General features: G+C 64.8%; 5 protein-coding genes across 7 annotated transcripts; 2 read left to right on the top strand and 3 right to left on the bottom strand.

Moving 5' to 3' along the window:
• Positions 1 to 39: 39 nt before the first annotated feature.
• On the bottom strand, positions 40 to 4,521 carry CHLRE_06g308450v5 (uncharacterized protein). The gene is made up of 6 exons (XM_043063750.1): positions 3,801 to 4,521; positions 3,236 to 3,346; positions 2,787 to 2,876; positions 2,449 to 2,586; positions 1,678 to 1,935; positions 40 to 1,270 (listed from the first exon to the last, which is right to left on the bottom strand). Exons 1-6 carry the CDS (start codon positions 4,377 to 4,379, stop codon positions 1,004 to 1,006), a joined length of 1,443 nt encoding a protein of 480 aa, XP_042924456.1. The 5' UTR covers positions 4,380 to 4,521; the 3' UTR covers positions 40 to 1,003.
• Positions 4,522 to 4,569: 48 nt separating this feature from the next.
• CHLRE_06g308400v5 (uncharacterized protein) lies at positions 4,570 to 8,481 on the bottom strand. 2 transcript variants are annotated; one of them, XM_043063748.1, is made up of 8 exons: positions 8,266 to 8,481; positions 7,990 to 8,100; positions 7,716 to 7,873; positions 7,303 to 7,446; positions 7,058 to 7,158; positions 6,943 to 6,972; positions 6,243 to 6,769; positions 4,570 to 6,105 (listed from the first exon to the last, which is right to left on the bottom strand). In XM_043063748.1, the coding sequence occupies exons 1-8, from the start codon at positions 8,282 to 8,284 to the stop codon at positions 5,282 to 5,284; spliced, it is 1,914 nt and encodes a 637-aa protein (XP_042924455.1). In that variant the 5' UTR covers positions 8,285 to 8,481; the 3' UTR covers positions 4,570 to 5,281. The 2 variants fall into 2 exon arrangements, with proteins under 2 accessions (XP_042924455.1, XP_042924454.1); XM_043063749.1 differs by lacking the exon at positions 6,943 to 6,972.
• A 157-nt stretch (positions 8,482 to 8,638) lies between these two features.
• Positions 8,639 to 11,446, bottom strand: CHLRE_06g308350v5 (uncharacterized protein). The gene is made up of 5 exons (XM_001691309.2): positions 11,224 to 11,446; positions 10,949 to 11,152; positions 10,309 to 10,859; positions 9,994 to 10,050; positions 8,639 to 9,535 (listed from the first exon to the last, which is right to left on the bottom strand). Exons 1-5 carry the CDS (start codon positions 11,320 to 11,322, stop codon positions 9,523 to 9,525), a joined length of 924 nt encoding a protein of 307 aa, XP_001691361.1. The 5' UTR covers positions 11,323 to 11,446; the 3' UTR covers positions 8,639 to 9,522.
• A 1,100-nt stretch (positions 11,447 to 12,546) lies between these two features.
• On the top strand, positions 12,547 to 19,611 carry CHLRE_06g308300v5 (uncharacterized protein). Of its 2 annotated transcripts, XM_043063747.1 has the most exons (13): positions 12,547 to 12,777; positions 12,966 to 13,574; positions 13,946 to 14,070; positions 14,220 to 14,307; positions 14,625 to 14,742; positions 15,019 to 15,170; positions 15,623 to 15,722; positions 15,903 to 16,036; positions 16,590 to 16,697; positions 17,234 to 17,314; positions 17,500 to 17,649; positions 18,226 to 18,351; positions 18,602 to 19,611. In XM_043063747.1, the coding sequence occupies exons 2-13, from the start codon at positions 13,353 to 13,355 to the stop codon at positions 19,439 to 19,441; spliced, it is 2,244 nt and encodes a 747-aa protein (XP_042924453.1). In that variant the 5' UTR covers positions 12,547 to 12,777; positions 12,966 to 13,352; the 3' UTR covers positions 19,442 to 19,611. The 2 variants fall into 2 exon arrangements, with proteins under 2 accessions (XP_042924453.1, XP_042924452.1); XM_043063746.1 differs by having other exon boundaries at positions 12,577 to 13,574.
• A 455-nt stretch (positions 19,612 to 20,066) lies between these two features.
• Positions 20,067 to 23,692, top strand: CHLRE_06g308250v5 (ribosomal protein S4). Its single transcript, XM_001691166.2, has 6 exons — positions 20,067 to 20,177; positions 20,343 to 20,419; positions 20,886 to 21,102; positions 21,335 to 21,424; positions 22,751 to 22,891; positions 23,092 to 23,692. The coding sequence occupies exons 1-6, from the start codon at positions 20,097 to 20,099 to the stop codon at positions 23,269 to 23,271; spliced, it is 786 nt and encodes a 261-aa protein (XP_001691218.1). The 5' UTR covers positions 20,067 to 20,096; the 3' UTR covers positions 23,272 to 23,692.
• Position 23,693: the final 1 nt, after the last annotated feature.

Below are 23,693 nucleotides of genomic sequence, written 5' to 3'. Positions count from 1 at the left end.
TAAAGGAAATTGGGCGCTCTGCAGAAAAGAAGAGGGGTTGGGGTTCCTCATTGCATCAGACCGCGTTTTCTGGACAGCTCTAGAGCAATTCGCTTCACGCATGCATTTATTCCTTTCACATATATACACTCAAAACGAAACCTCCGGCCTAAAGTGCTGCCACCCGACTGCACGTGTTGATGGCGCCATCGTGCGCTCTGCACCTTCGCAGCATTCCCAAAGGACATACAGGAAAGCCATCATGCCATGTGGCTTCATCCGCCGGTCGAGGCGGGAGCCAGGGGAAAAGCCTTTCCGAAGTTGGTACCGGTCCATACCGACTCCCCGACTTCCTTGCTGCCCCTGGTTGGGCCCGGCGCGCTTGGTGCGTGCGGCGCTTCCTAACAGCCATCTGCGCATCGCGGCCATGGAAATCTCATCAGCTCTGTGGTTTCAGAAGAAGGTGGCTCGGCCGCCACTTGACAAAGCTGTGGCAGCACACGAAGGCACACGCGCATCCAACACCTGGCGGGCGGCCCCACCACATCCGACTATATCCCCCAGATGCCTATGTGCTTTGAGGCACCGCCCTCATCACCATCACAACACAAACACAGTTGCAACAACCATGCTGACGGAACCGCAATAGCCCTGCCAAAATGCAGCTCACGCGACAGAGCTCGCCTGCCGCCCGTGCCCACACCTGCGCGCCTTGCACTGCCGGATGCTGCCCCCGCCCTGCTTCTGCTTCTGAACACAAAGCATGGATCAACACGTGGCCCGCGGTGCCCATGTGTGTGTATAACATGTGTTGTATCTGTGTCACACGCCTAGAAGCGCGCGCACCTACCTGCCACCGCCCGCTGCCGCTCCATCAGACGCCTCCGCCCGCTGCCGCTCCCCAACACCTGCCCCCGCCAACCTCCGCACCCACCTCCTGCACCACCCACCCGCACCCACCTCCTGCACCAACCACCCGCACCCACCGCCATCTGCACCCACCGCCCCCTACACCTGCAGCCCCCTACACCTGCAGCAGGTTGTGGCCGCGGTCCTCCGTCTCCTTGACGGGCGGCCGCGCCAGGAACAGCACCACGCCGCACAGCGCGCCGCGCTTGTCCAGCTCCTGCGCCTTGGCGCGCCGGCCGTCCACCAGCTGGATGGCGCGGGCGCCCTCGGGCTGCGCCAGGTACCAGGCGTTCTCGTCCAGGCCCGCCTCCTGCCACGTGGCGGGCGCCTTGTCCGCCACAATCATGCCCGGGCCGCTCAGCCGCTTCTTGTCCTCGTCCGTCTGCGTGGGGTGGCGTGTGTGCGTGCGTGTGTTCAAATAACCAACACAACGAAGCCCGCCCAGAGAGTGTGCGTGTGCGGATGCATGTGTGTGTATGTGTGTGAAGCACAAAGAAGAAAGCCGCAGGATGGTGTTCGTGTGTGCGAGCGTATGTGCCAGGGTGCGTGCGTGGAAGGGGGTTGCGACATGCCTAGTCAAAAGGGAGAAGCTCAGGACAAGCGGTTGCCGAAATACAACAGGGCTGGTTCGTGCCATCATGCGGCACGGTGCGGCCTGCGAATTGAATATTATGTCTCCCGCGCAACAAACAGCCGTGCCCTGTTCATCGCACCCTCACCCCGTGCCCCAGGCGCCCCACACCCGCCGCGCCCCACCCCCCAAGCGCTTCACGCCCCACGCGCCCGCACCTTGGCCTTGCTGCCCGCGAGCACCGCCTGCACGGCGGCGCAGTCCTTCAGCATCAGCCCCACCGGCTGCCGCGCCATTGCCAGCGCGCGCCACATGGGTAGCGCCACCCAGCTGCTGGCGGCGGCGGACGCCCGCCGGCCCGAGGTGGAGGCGGCGGATGAGGAGCCGGCGCTGGCGTCGGCGTCGGCGGGCTCAATGGTGAACATGCCGAACGCGCCGCCCTGGCTGGCGCGAGGCGCGGCCTGCAGGTCGTCGATCTGCACGGGGCGGGCGTGCGGGAAGCGGGGAGCGGAACCGGCAGCGGGGAAGGGTTCGGGTTGAGGATACGTTGGGAAAAACCAGGCACACAGCTGATTGCGAGCGGGCATGGGCAGGCGGCTCCCGGTCACTGCATACCGTGACTCGTGAGTGATTTCTGAGCGCCGCGCCCATCCTCGCCCCCCCACCGCGCCTCCTCACGTCGCCTCTCCAGCCCACAGCCACCCAGTGCCGTGCCCCAGGCCCCAGGTCGCACCATGGCATCGCTCCCACGTGCGCCTGATTCCCCGGCGCCTCTCCTCCGCCTCATCCGCCATACTAGGCTGCCGTCTTCTGGGGTTCCCGAGCCCCGCCCTGCCCTGCTTTGCTAACCACCTTGGTCACCCGCCCCGCCCAGGCTCAAGCCCCACCTCCCTGGCTGCGCCCAAACTGCGTTTCATGCTGCACCACTTCGCCTGCCGGCCCCGCACTAACACGCCTGCCAACACGCACACACACACGCGCTGCCTCACCGTAGCGTGCCCCAGCTCTCCCAGCACCGCCACCGGCCGCACGCCCAGCTCCTCGGGGTTGAGCCGCAGCGTCACCAGGCTGGCCGACACGCCCGACCCCGTGTCCGCCTCCTCGGGCGACTCAGCCAGCAGCTCGTACTGCACACACGTGGTGGTGGTGGGGGTGTGGGGGAGTGTGGCAGTGGGAGTGGGGTAAGTGCATGAGGGAGGCTTGAGAGGTCGTACCGGCACCCCTTGCCGTCCCCCCACGCACCCAGCAGCAGCCCACACTGCCCCCCTGCCTGCCCGCCTGCCTGCCCGCACCCGCACCCACGTCCCGCACCCGCGCCCGCACGCACCAGCCGCTGCCGCGCTCCGTCTGACAGCGCCACTGATAGGCCCTGCTCCACCTTCTGCACCGCCTCCTCGCGCTTGCGGCACTCGATGGCCTGTACGAGTAAGTGGGTGGGACGGCAACGCACGCCGACGGCGGTTTGGACGGGACAACAAGCCCCGGCGAGAGAGCACGCTGTGCTGACGTGCTGCGCTGTGTCGTGCCATCTGTCTGCCCTGTGTTCCTCAGCAGACCGCTGGTGCCCCATATGGCCGTATCCCTGCAGGCATTCTTGCAACTCCCCAACTTGCCCCACCCTACTCCCACTACCACGCCCCTGCTCCGTACGGCCGGCCCCACGCCCGCCCCAGCCCACACCGTCCACCCCCAGCCCACCTTCAGCACTGCCGCTGCCACCGCCACCCCAACATGCCCCATCCCCGCCCCCACCCTCCCTCCCCCGCAGCCGCTTACGTCGCGCAGGTACTTGAACGCCAGGCAGTCGGCGGGGTGGTCGGTGAAGCCCACGCGCTCGGTGGGGCGGCGCTCGTACTCCTTCATGGAGCGGGCCAGGATCTCACACATCTGCGTGGGCACATGCGGGGTGCGGGCGGGTGTAGGTGTGGGTGGGTGGAAGGGTGTGCAGCAGTGCAAAGGGGCAGGTGTGCGAGGTGTGAGGGCTAGCGACTGGCCAAGCTAAGTCGTAAATCAGTGCTGCACCAGTAGGTTGTAGGCCTCAGAGTTCATTGCGGGCGCGCGTACGTCTCCGTCAACGCGCCCCTGTCAGGTGCGTGGCTGCGCCAACTTGCAACACAGACGCCTGATACTGGTGCCTGAGCCTCTCGAGAATGCCAATGCCTGAGCAACCCCCCTCGTTGTGAGACGCCACGCAGTTCATCCAGAGCCACTACACACTGGTCACGCGGTGCAGGTCGCACCGTGCGCCCATCCGCTCCCTGCCCTCGCTCGTCACGCACGTTCGTCACCTCGATACCCCTTCCCCCGACGCGGGCCCTCCGTTCCCCCTCTCGCCCCTCACCGGCGGGTCCAGGTTCTGCTCCGCGATGTACTGCGCGGCCGACACGCGGCGCTCGGCGGACAGGAAGCGGAAGGGGTGCAGCAGCTCCTCGCCGCCCTGGTTGAAGTGGCGCAGCGTGTCCGGGGACACCGCCGGCGACGCCTTAACGGACTCATACACGGTCGCCGCCACGACCCACTTGCTCTGCTCCAGCGGCGTGATACCCGTCAACTCGTCGATGGCCGACGAGCTGTAGCCGCTTGAGTTGAGCGGCGCCATCAACTTGGCAAGCTCGTGCCAGTGCCCAGCGCGCGCACGCAGTTTGTTGAGCATCTCCTGAGGGTCCATGCTACTGTATGCGTCCTCCGGGAGGTTCTCGTTCATAAAACCGGCGGGCGGGCGATACTTGTTAAGTGTCGCGGGGCCACCGACAAGCGACTCGCCTACTAGACCCAGTGTACTGTCATCTGGCAGGAAGTTGTCCATGCTTGCGCCTCCTGGCTTGCCGCTGCCGCCCTGCTTCTCCGGGAACACAATGCGGCCTCCGCCAGGTGCGCCACGCTGCTGCTGCCCCGGCAGGATTAGCCGCTGCTCCTTCATCTTCTGGTTGTTATTGCCAGGATTGTTGTTAGGTCCATTCGGTCCAAGGATAAGGCCCGAGTCGCGGCCAAAGCGAGCATGAACCGCCACGGAGCTCCTCCGCGAGCTGCGACAGGAGGTCGCCGATTTGCTACTTGTAAGCTTCATTATGGGGTGCACAAAGACAATAGCACGGCGTGATTTGAGCGAAACGCTGGTATCGGCAGTGGAATTGCGCTTCAGAGAGTTCACGAGGAACGTTCACGTCTGATCCACTACCTGTTGGCTACCCTACAGCAACCGCAGCAACACAGAAAGCGCCAGTCACCAGCGAATTGGGGTGCGCGGGCCTCTTCACATGCATGCGCTCATCTGTCTCACACGCTCTCACCCCGGCAGTCCCCGGCAACCCCCTGCCTTCCGGAGACCCATCCTATAGCTAAATGCCCGCTAAATTCAGAATAGTGGTCACATTGACCTCGTCCATGAAGAGATGATTGGCAATCAGTACGCCCGGCCTCCCGCCTGCCCACCGCCAGCTCCACAGTCCGAACTTGCGCAGGTCACACGGTCACCTGTGGTGGCTCCCCTTCACTCTAGGCTACAGGCACCGCCCAAAGTCTTGCTGCACCCACTACTGCTCCACCTGCAGGTCCGACAACTCCTCCAGCTTCGCCTCCGCGACCCGTTCCGGACCCACCCGCCAGCTAAGCGCCCGCTACCTCAAATATGCTGGTCCCATTGATCCATGAAGAATTGAAGTATGCCAATCAGTATGTCCGGTCACAGGCCTGTCCGCGCCAAACGCCGCCGGCTCCATAGTTGAAACGGTGCCAGGTCACACAGTCAATGGGCCACTCCCGCCCCGAGCAGCTGAGCAGCACCCACCCAGCACCCATGCACGCCTGCCCCCGCCCCATTGTTCAGTGCAACTCATACTCAACCGCCACAGAGATCTCGGGTCGTCGCTTCCGCAGCGCCTTTGCCAGTTTGTCCAGCTGCGCCCCTGTCAGCGTCAAGGTGCAGGCGCCACCGGGCCCAGCTGCTGCTGCCGCTGCCGTCTGCTGCGCCCCATGCGCCCAACGTTGCTGCTCCCCAGCAACTTGCGCAGCCTGCTGCTGCTGCTGCTGCCCTCCAAGTTCCCCAGGCTGCTGCTGCCGCTGCGGCAGCTGCTGCTGCAGCTGCTGGGAGAGGTCGTGCATGAAGGCGGTGTGCAGCCAGGCGCCGAACTGGCTGACACGGCCCTTGAAGATGTCGGGCGCGGGGTCCACCACGTGGCCCTTGAACAGCTGCAGCTTGATGTCGCCCGCCAGCAGGGGCCCGCCGCCGCCGCCGCCACCGCTGCCACCTGCCATGCTACTGCCGCCTCCAGTCTGGGCGCCGCCGCTGTGGCCGTGAGTGCCACTCGCACCAGTGGCGCCGGTGTAGCGTGCGGCGGCGTGCGGCCAGGCACTGGACCGTGAGGGCGGTGGCGGGTGGGGAGGAGGGTCCGGCGGCTGGAAGTAGGGCAGCGGCGTGGGCGCTGGTGGCGGCGGCGGGCTGGGCACCGACGTAAGGTCTATGATGAGTTCCGGCGCGCTGGCATTGCTACTGCTGCTGGGGTGGCTCATAGGGCTGCTGCCAATTGGAGCGCTGCCGGCGCCGCCACCCGCCGCCCCGCGTTTGACAACCCAGGTTGCGCCACCGGTGCCGCTCCCGCACTGGCCATCGCCCGGCGGGCCTGCACCTGCTCCGCCGCCCAAGCACCCTGCACCGAGTAGTACAGTGTCGCATGCGCCTCAGTTCGCGCTGATCCTGGTGCAGCCATGACAACAGACCATACCGGCATCGGGCTCAACGGGTCAGCCTCTCTACTCCATTCCACATGCAGCCGGTCACACATACCTGCACCGTCCTTTCCGCCGCCCCGGCCTCCGCCTCCATTGCCGCCTGCCGCTGCGGCAGGTGCTCCGGTGTGCACGCAGCACAGCGGCCGCGCCTCGTAGTGGCCGCTGGGCCGCCACCACACCGCCACAGTGCAGCGCTGCAGCAGTGGCTCCGGCAGGCCCCGCAGCACCAGCCGCCGCAGCACCACGCCCGCATGCGGCACCTCCACCGCATCCAATGCTGCAGCCGCAGTAGTGGCGGCAGCAGCAGCAGCAGCAGCAGCAGCAGCAGCAGTAGCAGCAGCAGTAGCTGCTGCTGCATCCGTGGCGCCTAGACCGGCTGCTGTCAAGCTGCTGCCAGCAGCGGCAGGTGCAGCAGTAGAAGAGCCGGGGAGCAGGGCCGCTGACCCCACGTGGCTGCTGGCGCCGGCCCCGGCGGCTGGGTGCCCCGCCTCTGTGTGCGCGGCTGCGGGCGAGGGCGGCCCCGCTGAGGGGGTGCTGGCGGCCAGGGCGGCCAGCAGCAGGCGGTGGAACTGCTCCACAGACCTGCAGCGCAGGCAGCGCGGCCAGCAACCTTCACTTGCGGCCGCCGCCCTGTCAACAGTGGACTTGGCCGCGCGCCCGGGTCAACGGCGATGCATTATATGAGAAATCATGCAGTCTGTGGCCCCACGGTTGCCGTGCTCCTGGCCCCGCCCCCCACCCAGCCTCAAGTTTACTTCTGGCGCGCTCGTCTTGCATTTTCGTAACTGGGGGGGGGGGGGGATTTCTGGGATTATGATGGGACCTGACAGCTGGGCCCGGGCACATAGCATCCGCCCCCCTCCCTCCCACCTGCGCTGGCTGGGTATGGTGAGCCCCTTGCCGTCGCGCGTGCGCCGCTGCGCCCACAAGGCCAGGGTGGCGTCCAGCGAGTGCGGGCCCAAAGCCGGGTCCTGACAGGGGGCGCAGGGCCCTGGCATGTCAGGTCATGTGACACGCACCCACACGGAACCGCTGTCTTCAGGCCTACTCCCTCCGTAGTTACGACATGCCCCCTGCAATAGCCAATGGGCCTGGGGGCCAGGGCCGTGCCTCACCAGCGCCAGCAGCAGCGCGCACACGGCCGCGCCGGTGCGCCCCTTGCCGGCCTTGCAGTGTACCGCCACCACGTGTGCGGGGTGGGCGCCCAGCCAGTCGCGGCAGTCGCGGCACATGGACACAAGCAGCGGCAGCGGCGGAGCCTGGGGCAGGCCGGGGCAGGGCACGACACCAGAAGGCCAGGGGAAGTGGCTTAGGGCGCTCATCAGGCGCTACTCTACTGGCAAAGCGGCCTGATAGCTGGTTTGTGGCAACGCGGCGCAGGCCGCCGGCAGGCGCACGCCTGTCCCGTCCTGTGCTTGGCTGACGCACGCCCGATGCCTCATCGCACGGCACAGTCCCCGCCCAGCCTTCACCTATCCTGCAGCCGCACCCTGACGTCGCCGCCGCCTCTGCCTGACCGTGCGCCCACCTGTCCGTCATACAGCGGCAGCCGCACCACGCGGCCTCCGAACAGCTGCGGGTCGCCGTACCCGCGCTCCACACACAGGTTGTACACACGGTAGCGCCCACCGCCGTGCCGCGACTCCAGCAGCGCCGCCACCTGCACGGCCGGGTTGCGGTACAGGCCTGTCGGCAGGCGGAACCGGGGGGCGGGGGTTTGGACGCGTGTTCGAGGTGGTATGGGGGCGGACGTGGGGGTGGGTTCGGGAGTTCGCAGCCCAGGCTGCGGGTGGGCGGCTTACTTGAGAAGCCGTCGCAAGGGAAGCCCATAGCGATGATGCGCGGGGTTATGTATGTGAGGTCCAGGTCGAAGCCATCCTCCTGGTAGCGCCGCTTGTTCGTGGACACCAGGCCTGAGGGGGTGCAGGCAGAAGGTGGGTGAGGCAGGCGAGTTGAGGCTGGGTCCAGTGGCCGGCTGCGAGCCATGCGCCTCGGGCCGCTGCCGCGCCCGAAGACGTTATGTTTGACCAACTTAGAACATGGCTGGCGAGCATGCATTTAAGAGACATCCCGCTTACGTCTTGCGATGAACGCCATTTCTGTGCTCCCGTGCTTCCTTGGCTCTTCAAAATTAGCTCACAATTCATCAATTACGCACTTGCGACGTGATATACAAAGTAAGCATGGTGGGTGTGGCAATGTTGACACGTCCGGAGCATGGCCGGGGTGACACAGATAAATTAGCGCGGCAACCAGCTATGCAAGTAGTCCATTTGCGTGTGATATTTGGGGTAGTTCTAGATACTGGGGGCGACATCACCGAAATGTCTGGTTGTCACAAGCAATCACGGAGGCAAGGCCGCCGTACATCAGGCCCACATGGGAGAGGGAAGGGAGGGGGCACAGGACAAATCGTTGACATAAGGCAGTGAGTGTCAGCATATAGCGACGATACCATAGCTCTTACATGGCAAGACTGCATTGCCTCGTCCACTGTCCGGTGTTGACGAAGGAATCGGATGCGGGTGCGCACACCACCACGCAGCCTCCATGCACCATGCCCGTGGCTTTTGTTGATGAATGGGCACGCCCCACTAAGTTTCGCTCAACAGTTCCATCACGAAACCTACATAGCGGTGTCCAGTGAGTCACTTGCTTCAAAACAAGCAGCATCGGAGCCACCATACACAGAGCGGCGACAGTGAGCGTTGTATCTTCAGACACGCATCCTGGACCAGACATCCGCCGTCACGTTCGCTCAGCTGTTCTTGAGCACACACGCGGCTCACGTGCACGCCCTTGCAAACATAAAAGAGGTCTTTACTCGTTGCTACCGCATGCACTCAGACCAAGCCAAACATGTCTCGAAGCAAAAACCACTCGACAGGTAAAACACACACGGCGCACGGCCACCCAATGCTCGTACAATGCGTCGCACCTGCCCCACGCTTGCAGCACTGCTGACCGGCCGCGCCCCGCATGCAATTCCTACCTATGCACAGTCTGCAAGAGTTAAATACATCTACCCCTCACCCGATATTCATTCCCCGTATGTAGAGTAACGACCACACAAACCTAACTACCCCACGCATGCAGCCACGAGGGCCGTAACCATCACCTCGCTAACAAAGCTCCGAGTGCGCTCAAATAGCCCGTGCAGCAGCCAGCCGGCTCCGCCTGCTTGGCTATCCGCCTGCCCCTTACTAGCAAGGAAGCCGCCAGCAGCCAGTGCGATCGCAGTAATATGCTGCGCTGCGCTGCTGGCGCCACTGGTCGGCGCCGGCGGCCGCACGGGTCCGCCGAACCCTGCTCCATAGCCGTGTTGCGGCGGCGCCTTACCAGAAGTACCTGCGGACACCGAGCATGACAAGCACGTGCGCCAGGAGTCACACTCAGGTACTGAGTGATCAAACCATGGGCTGCCCTCGGCCAGTGCCAGAATGGAAAGGCGCCCGGCCCCGATGGCCTGCCCTAAGAAGTGTAAAAGGTGCTGTGGGCGGAGCTCAGGGGCCCCCTGCTGGCTGCTACCAATGCGGCCTTCGCGGGGGCCTTGGCAGTGGATCAAGCGGCGGGGGCCGTGGCTGCCCCGCTGGCAGCCGCCGCAGCCGCCGCGCAGGCTGCCAGCGGGTCCTCACAGCATCCCGACAGACAGGGCTGCAAGCGTGGGCTGCAAGCAACACCAGTAATTGCCAGCCCCCCTCCCCGCCCGGGTGCGAGCTTGTAAAACTCCTGCTCCTTTACCTCGCATACTACATTTCCACCACCACCACCACCCTTCCCCGGTTCTGGCCTTCCCATCCACACACCTGGCCGTGGCGCGCGGCGCCATCATGTTGCTGTTCTCCTGCGTTTCCGTGAAGTACCTGTTGGCGGGCAGAAGGGCACACGGGGCGGACACGTCCAGCCAGTGTCACATCGCATCGCAGGCGACAGACTCCGCAGCCCATTGCAGATGCATCTTGCTCTGTTCATACTGCTCGCGGGGTGGGGGGCTTGCAGGGCGACCCCTGCTCCGCAGCATCATTACGCCGCCCGCACTTGCATGTGCCCCATTCTGACCCTGCGCAGAACCCCTGATAACCTGTCCTGGCCGTGCAGTGCCCGTGCGCCGGACTACTCACCGCACGTCCCGGTTCAGCTTGTCGTCGAATATGAGTATCGACGCCACGTTGCCGCAGCGGTAGCAGTAGTTTGGAGCCGACCAGACCGTGACCAGTGACCGGTCCGGGAACATGTACTTCAGCCCCTCCTGCACCAGCTGGTGGGCTCGGCAGATAAGCTCTAACCCGTTGATCTGGTTGAATTCTGCTGTGACCTTGCTGCCGAACAGCCAACCGGCGCCGCGGGGGCTGATTGCCCACGTCTCGATGTCCTCTGGGTCGGACCACATGAGGTCGCAAAACGGCCCCTCGTGCGGGATCTCGCACACGCGGTCAATCGTCCGAATCTGGTCTAGGGTGCGAATGTCGGGGGACAAGCCGCCGTGCACGCACAGCACCTTGCTGTCGATGAGTGCCGAGAGCGTGAGGAAGTCAAAGACCTCCGTGCAGTATCGCCACGCGTTGGCGTTGCCATATTTGCGCTGGCATTCATCGTAGAAACCGTACACCTGGGTGATTTGCCGGCTCTCGTGGTTGCCTCTGAGCAGGGTGATGTTCGCGGGGTAGCGAGCCTGCGCATCGACCCGGCCGCCAAAGTGAGCGCTACCAGCAGCCTTGCGCTCTCCACCACCTGAGATAGTAAGTGCTGCATGCAATTTACCTTGAGTAGCATGAGCATCGTGAAGACCTCCAAGCTGTTGTATCCCCGGTCCACGAAGTCGCCCATGAAAATGTAGTTGGTGCTCGGCACCTCACCGCCCGTCTCAAACAACCGAAGCAAGTCATGGAACTGCCCATGGATGTCACCACAGACGGTGACCGGCGCGTTGACTGGTTGCACGTTGGACTCCTCCACCAGGATCTCCTGCGCATCGCCAGCCAGCCGGGCTCCTTGAGCGTCCTCGCCTGTCCAAAGCGCCGCATACCTCCCCATACCTTCACGTAGTCACAAAGCGACTTGAGCTCCTCCTCGGCCAGGTGCTCGCATTTCTTCACCTTCTCTATCCACTTGTCTAGGTCGCTATTCATACCCATCTTATATAACCAGGGTCTTCAGGTACAAGGAAAGGCGAGCGGTGAATATGGAGCTGGGAAAGGCGGCAAACAAACGCAGATAAAGCAAGTATCGGTGCAGTCTCTGTGAGCAGCTAGATATACGTTTGAGAGCTGGCACAAGTAATCTGCGCAACAGGGGCGCGGTAAAGCTCCAGCTCCGCTGGGATTGCATGGCGTGGCCCCTCCCGGTGGCACGCCACGGCGCCCCCCCCCCCTGGCCCCCGCGCTCTTCCTCAGGACTCAGGAGTTTCTGGCCCGGCGCCCAGTCGCACGGTTGCCGAGCTGCGCGGAGCACTGCAGCATGATCGATGGGATGGAGGCCAGGCAGCCAGCAACACCGCTGGTGTGGCCCAAGCCATACCGTGCCGCGTGTAATGACCTACGCACTAGTTCCGCAACGCACGTCGATGACCTGGTCTGCGGCTTGCGCCTGTAGGCACCAGGTATGGCGCCGACGGCCCCATGGGGCATGGGCGCCTGCACCTGGATGTGGGGGTCTGGACTTGGCTTGCATCTGGAAACTTGTGTGGCTGCACCCTACCGCTGGTCGAGTATGCCCTGCACGTCCCACCCTCCCCTGTCCCACACTGCCACACAGCGCAGTAGCCCACCCGGACTTCGCCAACACTCGAGTGGGTTTGTAGGTCAGGAGGTCTTTAGGCGCCTATGTGGATGCACTTCAAACGCTGAGAACTCCAATCCCCATGCCTCACATCGTCACACATCAGGAAGCGTACCAGACGTCTTAAGCAGGGGTGCCCCTGGTGTTCAGCAGGCGCATTGAGTCTAGCCAGGAATGCCCCTTCAGAGACAAGTCTGGGCCGGCGGTTGTCGTTACCGGGGTGGTTGGGGCCTTGGCGGAAGGCGACCTTGGGATAGTGCCGTCTTGGTGGGGCCCTGAAAGCAGCGTTGGGAGCCGAGCATGGCGGGTGTGTGGCAGCGAGGCATGGCACCCCTGCCCCTGTAATGAAGGAAAGCTACAGTTCGAAAGGCTGAGTCAGAGTAGGAAGGTGAGCACCGTGCTCAGGTACCCCTTGCCCAGCCCGGGCCGACGAGCAGCGGGTGGTCGGGGCAGCTGGCTGCTGGCACCCCTGGCTGCAGGGAACACTGGCTGGGGCACAGACGCGCAGCACGCATGCGGTGCATCGCAGTTCTCGTGCCAGTATGTGCTTATCGCCGCGCAAACGCAACATATTGGCGTCAGTCTCTGGCCTTCTGTTTCTTTTGGCAACTAATACTTCGCGACCTGAGTCCAAAGTCTCAGAGCCAACTTGCAAACAGCAATCGAAGTGCACCTGCCTATCTATCGCTGCTCAGCTGTCTTGATTAAGTGTAATAAATCTCTACGAGCACCCCCGTTGGGGCGTGGAGGGCGGGCGAGCGCAGCATTCGCGGGACAGGCGCAATTTTCGCCCCCCGCTGAGCACATTACAGGTGTGTCAACAAAGTAATGTTGCAGATAGGTGTAGACGTTCGACTGGCAGCACATGGTGCTCCTTTGCGCCAAGCTCCTGCGCTGAAACCCTGCCCTGGAGGCCGGCCCGTCCCTCCCACCACATCTACGCAAACCGAGGCCGCGCCAGCGCTCACCGCTGCCTGCAACGCTATTTGCCTCGCTGCAGTGGCTTGACCTGCGGGGCCGCGGCTTCCTGAGCCCGCGCCACACGCGGCCCCAGCGGCGCTGGCATTCCTCCGCCAGCGGTGGGAGCGCCTGACGGGCGCTTGGGCTGGCGTACGTCTCGCACGGCTGGATCACGACATACACAAACACACAGACGGAGCAGCAGCATCTGGGGTCGGGGCGAGGGTGACAGTGCAGGACGGGCACGGAGGCGCCGGGTGCGTGCCGCTAGGCGGCACGTACCCCACACGGCGACATCAGGCCGAAGGCGCCTCAGGTCTGCGCGAACGTGCTTTGCGCCATCGCCTTCCTAGAAGCAGCAGCGGCTGCAGCAGTAGCTTCTCACTTCCGCAACGAACTTATTCAGAAGGGGCCGTTGTAGAAGATAATGTTCGGCGGTGCCATGCCGATGCCCATGCCGGTGCCTGCGGCCGGCTACGGCGGACCCATGCCTATGCCCATGGGGGCCTCGGTGGGGCTGGGCGGCGGGGTGGTGCCGGAGATACTCAACACCACACCCGGCGTGACGGGCGAGGGCCGGCGGCAGGCGGTGGCCGCGACACGGCGCAGGACGGCGGCTGGGCAGGAGGGGCGCGGCGAGATGTGCCAGGTGCGGGGATACGTGGGCGTGTGTACGTGCGTGCGTGATATTGTGTGGGTGTACGTGTGTGTGGTAGAGACAACCGTTGTGACTTGCGTGGCGATTTTGTGGGTAGTCAGGGTAGCTGCAGGTAAGCGGGTAGAGCTTGCTGCGTGGTACACGCGCTGGTGTGCACTGATTGCGCAGCCCAGGCCAGGGGGCGTGGGGGGGGGGGGCTGTCCCTTGCCGCCCACACCCGCCTGGCCTGTCGCGGTGCCTGAGGCTTTGTGCTCACCCGCATAGTCACACATCTCATCGGTCTTACGCTCCCTCACATCGCACACACCTTGAATTTACCTTCCACTTCGGTATTGCACACAACCTCATGAACACGCGCACAGCGCATGCGCTACATCATGTTTGAGATCGACGAGCACAACGGGCGCTTCCTGGCGGACCGGCCCGCCGACCAGCCCTTCCAGTTCCTGGACGTGTGCTGCTGCCCGGGCGGCTTCAGCACCTACAGGTGGGGGAGAGAGGTGTGGGGGATGTGTGGAGGTGTGGGGGTGTGTTTGGAGGTATGTGGGTGTGTGGGCCGTCATCTTCACTGCCGCTATCGCCACCGCCAGCAACAGAACTCCACGCCACGACGCCGCCCCCCTCACCCGCTCGCAGCCTGGAGGCTGGCAAGGCGCCTCGCAAGGGCATCGGGCTGAGTCTGCCGCCCATGTACGGCGGACACCTGCCAGCCATACCCGAGCGGGTGAGAGACCGGGCGGGGGGTGGGGGAGGGGCGTGCGGCGCGGGCGGGCGGGCGGGCGTACGTCTCGCTCACGCACACGCCCCCTGGCGCCCACTCCACGCCACGCCGCGCCACCTCACCGAGTATTAGTATCATCCAGCGGCCTTGCCACGAACCCGTGTAACCCGCATTTCATGTGTCTCACTGGGAACTGTCAAAAACAACCCTCACCTCCTCCTCGTTTGCCCCTCACCCCCCGCACCTTCATCCGTCACCCCCCGCACCCTCACCTCACACCCCTCGCCCCCTCACCCCTCACCACCCTCGTCCCCCTCCAGACTGACAACTACTACCTGCATTTTGTGGACGTGACCACCATCGCCGCCACGGTGCGGGTGGGCGACATGGGCGTCGGCACCCCCGGATGCCCGCAGCCCGCACTGAGGCTGGACGCAGGTGGGGGAGGGCGGAGCAGGGGGCGGGGGGCAGGGGCTGCATGGGGCGGGGTGGTTCCCCAATCAAGCCCCACGTATGCCGAGACCAGAACCCGTTGTGCGAGAACGCCTCAAATTCTCATACTCGGGGTTGACAACGGATTGTTTTTGGGACTAGAATGAAGTACCCCGCCTTCCTACCCTCCCCCTCCCCTCCACCACCTCCCTCCCCCACCTCCCCCACCTTCCCCACCTCCCTCCCCCACCTCCCCCACCTTCCCCACCTCCCTCCCCCCAGCCCTGCACGACCCGCCCTCCAACGCCTGCCAGCTTGTGATCCTGGACGGCAGCTTCCTGGGCGGCAAGGACTGGATCCACAAGGAGACCAGCCTCACGGACGCCGACAACCCCGCATTCAACGTCTACAGCAGCAACGCGGCGGCGCACAAGGTGAGGAAGGGGGCAGGCAGGCAGGCAGGCTTTTCGGGGGCGGGCGTTTTGGAGGGGGTTGAGGGGAGATGGGGGTCCTGGAGCGGTTTGGGGATGGGGGGAGATGGGGGTTCTATAGGGGTGGGGGCCGCAGCAGCTGCGGGCGGAGCAGAGGCGCAGCAGTGGGTGGGTGGAGAAGGGGGGTTACCCAATGGTCGCAGTGCTGCTGTACGGCATTCAGGGGGGAGCGCGTCGCGCTGCGCACCCGCACCCCCCTCGCCACCTTCCTCCTCATCCCTACAACACCCCTCTCCCCTCCACCACCCCCTGCTCTACCCCCTCCTCCCCCCCTCCACCAACCCCTGCTCTACCCCCCTCCTCCACCTCCTCCCCCCCTCCACCCGCCTGATGTTCCGCAAGATGGTCTACCGTCTACCACTTCCTTAACTATCATGAATGTAATCCCCCCCCAGGCGCTGCTGGTGGCGCAGCTGGTCGTGATGGCCAACAACCTGGCTCGCGGCGGGCTGCTGGTGCTGCGGCTCAACATGTTCCCAGACATGTTCACAGTGGGTGAGGCAGGGGGGAGCAGGGGGGGAGGGTTACATTCATGACTACTTATTAAGGAGGGGCGGAGGTGGGGCCGCAGCAGGGGGAGTTTCGCCTTGTCGCGTCGCTCCCCACCGCAACTCCGGACGCACTCACGCACCCGCCGCCCCCCCGCGCACCCACCGACCCCGCCGGGCCGCACAGGCGTGCTGGGCCTGCTGCGACAGGTGTTTGCGGGCGACGTGGCCTCCTACAAGCCGCGCAGCTGCCACGTGCACGTGGGCAGCTATTACCTGGTGTGCACCAACTTCGACCCGGTCAGGGCGTACCAGATGCAGGTGGGGTGGTGGTGGGGATGCAGGTGGGGGGTGGGGTTATGTGCCTGAGCCCGAAGGAATAGGTCCCGATAGTCAAGGAACCGTGGCGTGGATGCAGATGGGGCGGGTGGGAGCGTGGGCGTTACCAAGGAGCGCGAGTGGGCGGGGGGGAGGCGGGCAGGTGGGTGGCTGGTGTTCATCATTACCATCAGAGCAACCATGCGCCTTGTAAAGACGCAGCGCATGTGAAGGGGGGGTGTCACAGGACACAGGGAGAGGCATGTCCATCCCTGACCGTTGTGCAGGCCCTGCCCTGGGCCGGTGGGCGTAGCAGGGTGTGCGCCTGAGCCCAAAGAATTGCGGCGAGGGCATGGGGGAAGGGCTGAGGGCGGGCGGGTGTCGTGCTGCAAGGACAGCACCCAGCACCCCTCCCACACGGATGTCAAGGCTCGGCCGCAACACCACATGCCGTGTCCCTGTGCTCCTCCTGCTGGCGCTCACCCCAGCCCCCTCCCCGCCCCCGTTCCTCCAACGCCCCCGCCCTCCGCCGCCTGCCTGCCGCCTGCCGCCGCAGTGGGTGCCGCGCTGGTACGAGTGCCTGACCCGCATGCGCGCCGGCGGCCCCGCGCCGCGCTTCGTGCCCTTCCCCGGATTCCACCTGGACAGCGCGCCGGCCATGCAGGTGGGGGACTGATGTGTGTGTGTGTGTGTGTGTGTGTGTGTGTGTGTGTGTGTGTGTGTGTGTGTGTGTGGCTGTGTGTGGCTGTTGCTGTGGCTGTGGCTGTGTGGCTGTGTGGCTGTGTGTGTGGCTGTGTGGTGGGGGTTAGAAGGGCGACAGGACGAGGGTAAGGGCGGGGGCGTTGTCTCCAGTGTTGTCTCCATTGCTCTCTGTAACGCACCAACGATGTATGTTTGTTGAGGTGTTGGTGGGGGTGAGAAGTTGAGGGGTTGAGGGGTTAGGGGGCGGGCGCAGCCGTCGCGTGTGTGTGTCGGGGGCTGCCTGCCAGGTGGAGTGGAGTGGAATGGATGCAACCAGCCGGACGAGTCACTTCCGCGTGCATGCACCCCTGTTACATGCGTGTGCACACACACGCGCACATGCACACAAGGTCCCAACCCTTGCCCGTCTCCCCTTCAGGCGTTTATCCTCTCCTTTGCACCTCCCACCACCACCCTCCGCCCCCCCCCACCCACCTGCCCCTCCCCCGCCCTGCCCAGGTGTGGACGCGCGCCATGTACGCCTACCACGTGCACCTGTGGCGCTTCCTCAAGCTGGTGGAGGTGGCCATGGAGGAGAAGGCGAGCCCGGGGGGGAGTGGGGGGGTGTTTTGGTGGGGGCGTAGATGGTTGGGGCGGATGTTGTTGTGTTGTTGTGTACCGTTTGTAATTGATACATGTGATTGCAGTAGTAAACCCACGCCGCCGCACCGGCGCATCCCTTTCATCATTACCGCCGCCTGCCTGCCTGCCTGCCTGCCTCACAGGCGCTGCTGGACAAGCGGCTGGCGCAGCGGCCCCGCACCGGCCGCTTCACCAACACCTGCGGCCGCATCTTCGCCAACGTGCGCTGCACCGCGGGCGAGCGCTGCAACAGCGCCCACTCCTTCGCCGAGCTGCACCCCTTCGTGCAGAAGGTGGGCGTGTGCGTGTGCGTGTGTATGTGTGTGTATATATATGTGTATGTGTGTATATATATGTGTATGTGTGTGTGTTCAAAAACAACACACGGACGGGGTCCTGGGCCTGTTGCACGCGCTTAAGAGAACCATAGCGTGGTGCTGGTACCGATCGTGTTAAAAAACGATACGAAAGCCCACCCGCCTGGTACCGATGTGTGTGTGTGTGTGCATGTGTTTAAGAGCGCAAGGAAAACATAGCGCAAAGACAGTGTATGCGATGTGTGTGTTAGTGTCAGAGGGCACCAGGGAAGGGAACACGCAGGACAATGCATGCAGTGCGGTGCGACGCACGGCTGTGTCTGTGTGTTTTAATCAAGGAGCGAACCGCGTGTGTTCCTGTGTGTTTGTGTGTGGTTGCATGGTTGGATGGTGCACATGAGCAGATTGCATTGGTTACAAGAGGGACCTGCTGACGCAGTTCTTCCAGGAGATTGGTTTTGAGGGCGGGCGGCATGTACAAACACACTCTGCCCGCCCACGACGAACCCCACCACCACCACCGCCACCCCCACCACCACCGCCACCACACAGGCCTTCCGCGAGCCGCGCGGCTTCCTGCACCAGCCCGGCAGCCTGGCGCTGCTGTCTGCCCCCGTGGTGGCCTACGACCCGCTGCCCGAGACGCTGCTGGAGCTGAGGCAGCAGGCGCACATGCAGGTGCGTGTGTGGGGGGGAGGGCTGTGAAACCAAGACCTGTGGGGCGCTGGGCTGAGGGATGTTCTCCCCATTCCAGAGCTGCGCCTCGCCACTACTACCGGCGCTGCCCCCACTGCACTTCACATCGGCGGGAACCAAGCGTCTTACCCAATGCCCCTCGCTCACCTATCACACCACATACACGCACTCGTACATGTGTCAACCCTTTCCCCTTGTCCGTTCCTTCCCTGGTGCTTTCCTATCACAACAGAATGTCCTGCGTGCCCAAGCGGTCGCGGACAGCCAGCGCGCGCGCCTGCACGCAGCAGCAGCAGCCGGCGCGGCAGCGGCAGCGGCCGCCGGCGGAGCCGGAGGGCCCGGTGGCGGCTACGCCGGCGGCAGCGGCGGCCCCAACCACCAAAACCACCAAAACAGCAACATGCTGGGCATGGCGGTTGGCGGCGGTTACGATGAGGCGGTTCAGTTGGGCATGGCTGGCGAGTGGGTGCACGGGCTGATGCGCGGCACTCGGGATGAGGCGGGCGAGGCGGGCGGCGAGGACGCGCTGTCGCTGTTCATGCGCACGGCGGACGACCCCAACGTGGTGCTGGAGGGCGGGTTCGAGGACCCAGAGCCGGCGCCGGGGGCGGTGCCGCACCCCGGCGGGTTTGGGAGAGGCGCCGCGGCAGGCGGCTGGGCGGGGCCGGGAGGCGGGGTTGCGGGTGAAGGGGAGGGTGGAGGGAAGGACGGAGGAGGGGCGGGGGAGGTGGGCGGTGGTGGGGGTGGAGGTGGCAGTGGAAGCGGCGCCGCGGCGCCGGCGGCGCCGGCGGAGGAGCCGGATGACTGGGAGCTGGAGCTGGCGGGGCTCACAGGAGCAGCGGGAGGTGGAGAGGCGGCGGCCGCGACAGGCGCCAAGGCCGGCGGCGGCGGCGGAGGCGGCAGCAAGCCCCGGCCGCGGGCAGGCAGTGGCGCCGCGGGCGGTGGCTCCGCCGCCGCGATGCGCCCGGAGCTGCTCCAAATGTCTGGGTACCAGCCGCGGCTGGGTCTGTTGGCCATTGAGGTGGAGGACGATGAGACGCTGTCAGCGATGTGCGAGTACCTGGGCTGGTAGCGCTGGACGAGGCAGTGGAGGAAAGGGATGAAGGAGCAGGTGGGGGGAAAGGGGGAGGGCAAGAGGGGGCTGGGGCGCATGGGGAGGACGGGGTGAAGCAGAAGAGTAGCGCGGCGGCGGCGTGTCACAGAGTACCGGTACAAGGGAAGTGAATGTAACAAAGCATAGCGAAGTCAGCCTCCTCTTGTAACCGCTTCGTTGTGTCCATGAGAGCGCATCCCCTGGGACAGGGGGCAGACGAGATCGACATACGTTTCCGAACTCTGTTGCACAAAAGCAAACGCGTGGACCAAGGGCCTGGTGGGTGTGCGACATGTGTGTCTTGGGGCAAATGACGCAGTGTTGGTGTTGCGGTTGGTGATGGCCCAGGTGCTCGGGAAAATCCGCTGGAGCCTGCCACGGCGCGCCGAACGACACGCACTCCGCAGGGCAAGTCGGCCCTCCGCCTGGGGAAGTCAGCGCCTTGGCTTCTTACTAATTCATTACATAGGGTTTTGAAGCTTACAGGCGCTTCCCGCGCCTGCAGCGAGAGTTTGCATGGCGCCCCTCCTGGAGCAAACTGGAATGCGGGGTGGTCCTGCCAAGTCGCACACGCGGGCAGAACTCTTTCTCTTCCCAACATTCTTTGAGTTGCTGCCTAGAGGCTCAACTCAAGATGGTGCGCGGCCCTAAGAAGCACCTCAAGCGCCTCAATGCGCCCTACCACTGGATGCTGGACAAGCTGAGCGGCATCTTCGTAAGTCTATTTTATGGATGCTGGAGCAGGGCTTGTTGGCGGCTGCGGAGGAATTCGGGCGCTCGGTCTCTCAGGGCGGCGGTCGCAGGGCATGCCTCGCCGTTCCGTGCTCTTGGTTGCTTTCGGGTCATCATCGCTCATGAGTTTCATTATTTGATTGTGCAGGCTCCCAAGCCGTCCGCTGGTCCCCACAAGCAGCGCGAGTGCCTGCCTCTGCTGCTCATTCTGAGGAACCGCCTCAAGTGAGTGTTCAAGCTGTATTACTGATGCTTTTGGATGTTTTGTACTGGCTATGATATCGATCGGAGCTCGGAGGACAGCAGCAGCGACGCTCTCGGCGGCTCAGACGGCGGGAGGGCGGCGGCCGGGGCCTGTGGAGGACCGATATCAGCAGCTTTGGAGCCGCAAATGCAGCAGCCTGGTAGCGGCTTCTTAGCGACTGTTGGGGCAGCGGGAGGCTGCACTGGATGGCCTGGCGCCATTGCTGCGCCGGGGTTGGAAGCAGAGGAATGCTCGCTGGCTACGCAGCAGCGCTACTCAGAACATAATGCATTCCCAAAAAAGGCGGGACGCTGGAGCTGTTTGCCGCCGGACCGACACAGTCGAGCGCATTTCAGCCAGCCCCAGCCGGTTGCAGCGGGGTTGGGGATGTGCGGATAAGGAAATCTCGGCAGGGGGCTTGAACGACTTGGTATGCGTGTCGTGCAGGTATGCCCTGACCGGCAAGGAGGTGCAGTCCATCCTGATGCAGCGCCTGGTGAAGGTGGACGGCAAGGTCCGCACCGACCACACCTACCCCACCGGCTTCATGGACGTCATCAGCATGGAGAAGACCGACGAGAACTTCCGCCTGGTGCTGGACACCAAGGGCCGCTTCGTCGTGCACCGCATCAGCAAGGAGGAGGCTGCCTACAAGCTGTGCAGGGTGAGCAACCCAGCAGCGTCAGCCAGCGCTGGAGAGCACAGCACCGTATGGGAGCAGCCATCACTATATGGCGGGGCAGGGAGGGGTTAGCTGGGGAGTGGCCAGGGGGTGACATGCAGCAGGACTTGACACTGGACTGACGTTCCCCGAATGCACAGCTGTCGGCCTCAGTTAAACCCAGCACCCTGAACTTTACCCCTGCCCTGCGCTCGTGTCTTGCCTCTCCCCCCAGGTCCGCAAGGTCGAGTTCGGCAAGGGCGGTGTTCCGTACGTGATCACTCACGACGGCCGCACCATCCGCTACCCGGACCCGGAGATCAAGGTGGGAGGGGAGCAGGACGGGAATGGGAGCTGTGGGGGAATGACGAGTGCGGGGGAAGCTGAGGCGCCAGCCCTGGGGCTGCAAAGGAAATGGGCCTGCACGGTATGGAAATAACTGGATTGGAGTGGAGGGCTGCGTGAACCATAAAAATGTACACATTTGCAACAACTTCAGCACGCATCCATTGAAAGCAGCGTTAAGCGCGGAGCGAGGGAGTGAATTTTGGACGGATGGAGCAAAAGCAGCGTCAGCCCCAGCAGCAGCAGGTGCTGGAGTCACTGCAGCCGCAGCCACAGGCGGAGCTGACTAGCACCGCGATGGGACGTGGCCTCGGCGGGGCTAAGACCCGGAACGGAGCTTGAGCGAGCAGCGGCAGGAGCTCTCGCAGGCTGCAGGCGGGCGAGGACTGGACGGATGCAGGCGCGCACGGCGGCAGCTGCACGGGGACGCAGCTGCAGACTCGTGGGCATGGCCGGCCCAGCAGCTTCCAGGCCGCAGTCGAGAAGGGCTGGGTGTCATCAATGTTGAGCTGGGCGTAGCGGCTGCCTGCAGTGTGGGTCGTGCGGCGCGGCGCGGAGCCCCGCTTGCGGGTGCCGTGGAACGCCGGTGTGCATGCGCTCCAGCGGGCAGCGGCGCTGCGGAAGCCTGGGGCAGCAGCAGCGGTGTGTAAGCGCGACGGCGTGATGCAGCAGCGCCTTGCGGCAGCGGCTCAGCCCGGAGCCCGAATGCTGTATGAAGGCCCGCTGTGCGGCCCCCGCAACAACGTGGGCGGCCGCGCACGTGCCCAAACCGCCAGCTGTGGCCACAACGGCTGGCTGGCGGGGCACTGACAGGGCTGGGTAGCCAAAGCCCTCGGCCTGGCGGTTTGCTTGTTCACAGCAGTAGTAGCAGCGGCACAGCCGTGTGGGGTGCTGCGCTGAGGGCGGCAGCAGCGACGCCCACACGCAGCCGTGGCGAGGGGTTGCGGCAGTACGGAGCTTGTGCGGCTGCCTGTGGAGGCTGGCGGTGCATAGCCTTGAGGGCCCGGCTGGCGCATGAACGGCGGCAACACTACTAGCAGCAGCGCAGCGCGCCGTTGGGCAGCCGGTTGCTCCTGGGGCGCCCAACCGACACGCCTCGGGCCCCAGCTGCACCCGCGCCAGCGCAGCCGCCCGCCTCAGCTCAATGCCACTCGGGCGCACGTCCCCAGCGTGCGCTGACCGCATCCGGCTCCTGTCACCCAAACCACGTCACCGCAACTCCCGAATTCCAATCACATGCTTGCTCGCTTCGTCGCTGCTGACCCTAACGGCACCCCTCCATGCACTCGCGCGCTCACCTCAACAGGCCAACGACTCGATCATGCTGGACATTGAGACCGGCAAGATCAAGGAGTTCGTGAAGAACGACGTGGGTGCCCTGGTCATGGTCACCGGCGGCCACAACGCCGGCCGCGTGGGCAAGATCGTGCACAAGGAGAAGCACAAGGTGGGCAGGGGGTTGTCTGGCAGCGAAGGAGGTGCGGTTTAGGCAGGTGCAGGGTGACGGGAAAGGGCTGCGCGGGCGCCCATATTCAACTGCAAATCCCGTTTGGGGTGGAGCCGGAAAAAAATTGGACGGTTCATGACAAGCGCATGGTGGGGCAAAGATCGATCTAACTCGCTCGGGCGCCACCCCTCCTCCCTCAGGGCTCGTTCGAGATCGTGCACATCGAGGATGCCGCCGGCAACCGCTTCGCCACCCGCCTGACCAACATCTTCGTGATTGGCAAGGAGGGCAAGCCGCTCATCTCGCTGCCCAAGGGCAAGGGCATCCGCCTGACCATTATCCAGGAGCAGAAGAAGCGGTACGAGGCCGGCCAGGCGTAAGGCGGCCGCCGCCAGCTGCGCAGCCGAGGAAGCGAAGCGCCCGCGGCGGCGGCGGCAGCAGCAGCAACTGCCATCGCCGCCGCCGCGGCGCCCGTGGAGGCGCTGGCTGAGGCGCCGCGGTGCGCCGGGGCGGACCGCGTCTCGGCGCCGTTGGTGCGTTTGGCGCGGTCCTGACCCCGTCGTCGGCGCCTGCCGTCTTGCCGAAGCCGTGTGGTGTGGCTGCCATCGGCCGCTTCCGGGGGTGGCGGCCAGTCGGGCGCGCGGCGGTCGCCCCATTCCGGGAGGGGGCCCGGCCGCTGGTGGCGCCGCGCGGCGGGGGGCTCGACGGTGGTGGAAGAGAACAGTAGGGGAGTCTAAATGTCTGGCCCGGGCAGCCGGGTCGAGACGCGGTGACCGCACGCCCGTGTAACCGCGCAATATGT

The sequence above is a fragment of the Chlamydomonas reinhardtii genome, chromosome 6 (genome assembly GCF_000002595.2).
Source record: "Chlamydomonas reinhardtii strain CC-503 cw92 mt+ chromosome 6, whole genome shotgun sequence".
NCBI classification, from domain to species: domain Eukaryota; kingdom Viridiplantae; phylum Chlorophyta; class Chlorophyceae; order Chlamydomonadales; family Chlamydomonadaceae; genus Chlamydomonas; species Chlamydomonas reinhardtii.
The sequence above is the reverse complement of the archived record's forward strand: the minus strand, read 5'-3'. Positions and strand labels throughout refer to the sequence as shown.

Excerpts from the sequence above, each read along its gene's own strand:
- CHLRE_06g308450v5 (XM_043063750.1), bottom strand. The coding sequence starts at position 4,379 with ATGAAGGAGCAGCGGCTAATCCTGCCGGGGCAGCAGCAGCGTGGCGCA. Across the intron at positions 3,347-3,800 it reads AGCAGAACCTGGACCCGCCG|ATGTGTGAGATCCTGGCCCG; the intron begins GTGAGGGGCGAG and ends GTGCCCACGCAG. Across the intron at positions 1,936-2,448 it reads GAGAGCTGGGGCACGCTACG|ATCGACGACCTGCAGGCCGC; the intron begins GTGAGGCAGCGC and ends CGCCCCGTGCAG.
- CHLRE_06g308400v5 (XM_043063748.1), bottom strand. Across the intron at positions 7,159-7,302 it reads GCGCGCTGCTGCTGGCGCTG|GACCCGGCTTTGGGCCCGCA; the intron begins GTGAGGCACGGC and ends GCCCCCTGTCAG. Across the intron at positions 6,106-6,242 it reads CGGCGGAAAGGACGGTGCAG|GGTGCTTGGGCGGCGGAGCA; the intron begins GTATGTGTGACC and ends TACTCGGTGCAG.
- CHLRE_06g308350v5 (XM_001691309.2), bottom strand. The coding sequence starts at position 11,322 with ATGGGTATGAATAGCGACCTAGACAAGTGGATAGAGAAGGTGAAGAAA. Across the intron at positions 10,860-10,948 it reads CGATGCTCATGCTACTCAAG|GCTCGCTACCCCGCGAACAT; the intron begins GTAAATTGCATG and ends GTCGATGCGCAG. Across the intron at positions 10,051-10,308 it reads AAGCTGAACCGGGACGTGCG|GTACTTCACGGAAACGCAGG; the intron begins GTGAGTAGTCCG and ends GCCCGCCAACAG.
- CHLRE_06g308300v5 (XM_043063747.1), top strand. The coding sequence starts at position 13,353 with ATGTTCGGCGGTGCCATGCCGATGCCCATGCCGGTGCCTGCGGCCGGC. Across the intron at positions 17,650-18,225 it reads TGCACCCCTTCGTGCAGAAG|GCCTTCCGCGAGCCGCGCGG; the intron begins GTGGGCGTGTGC and ends GCCACCACACAG. Across the intron at positions 18,352-18,601 it reads GGCAGCAGGCGCACATGCAG|AATGTCCTGCGTGCCCAAGC; the intron begins GTGCGTGTGTGG and ends CTATCACAACAG.
- CHLRE_06g308250v5 (XM_001691166.2), top strand. The coding sequence starts at position 20,097 with ATGGTGCGCGGCCCTAAGAAGCACCTCAAGCGCCTCAATGCGCCCTAC. Across the intron at positions 21,103-21,334 it reads CTGCCTACAAGCTGTGCAGG|GTCCGCAAGGTCGAGTTCGG; the intron begins GTGAGCAACCCA and ends CTCTCCCCCCAG. Across the intron at positions 22,892-23,091 it reads TGCACAAGGAGAAGCACAAG|GGCTCGTTCGAGATCGTGCA; the intron begins GTGGGCAGGGGG and ends CTCCTCCCTCAG.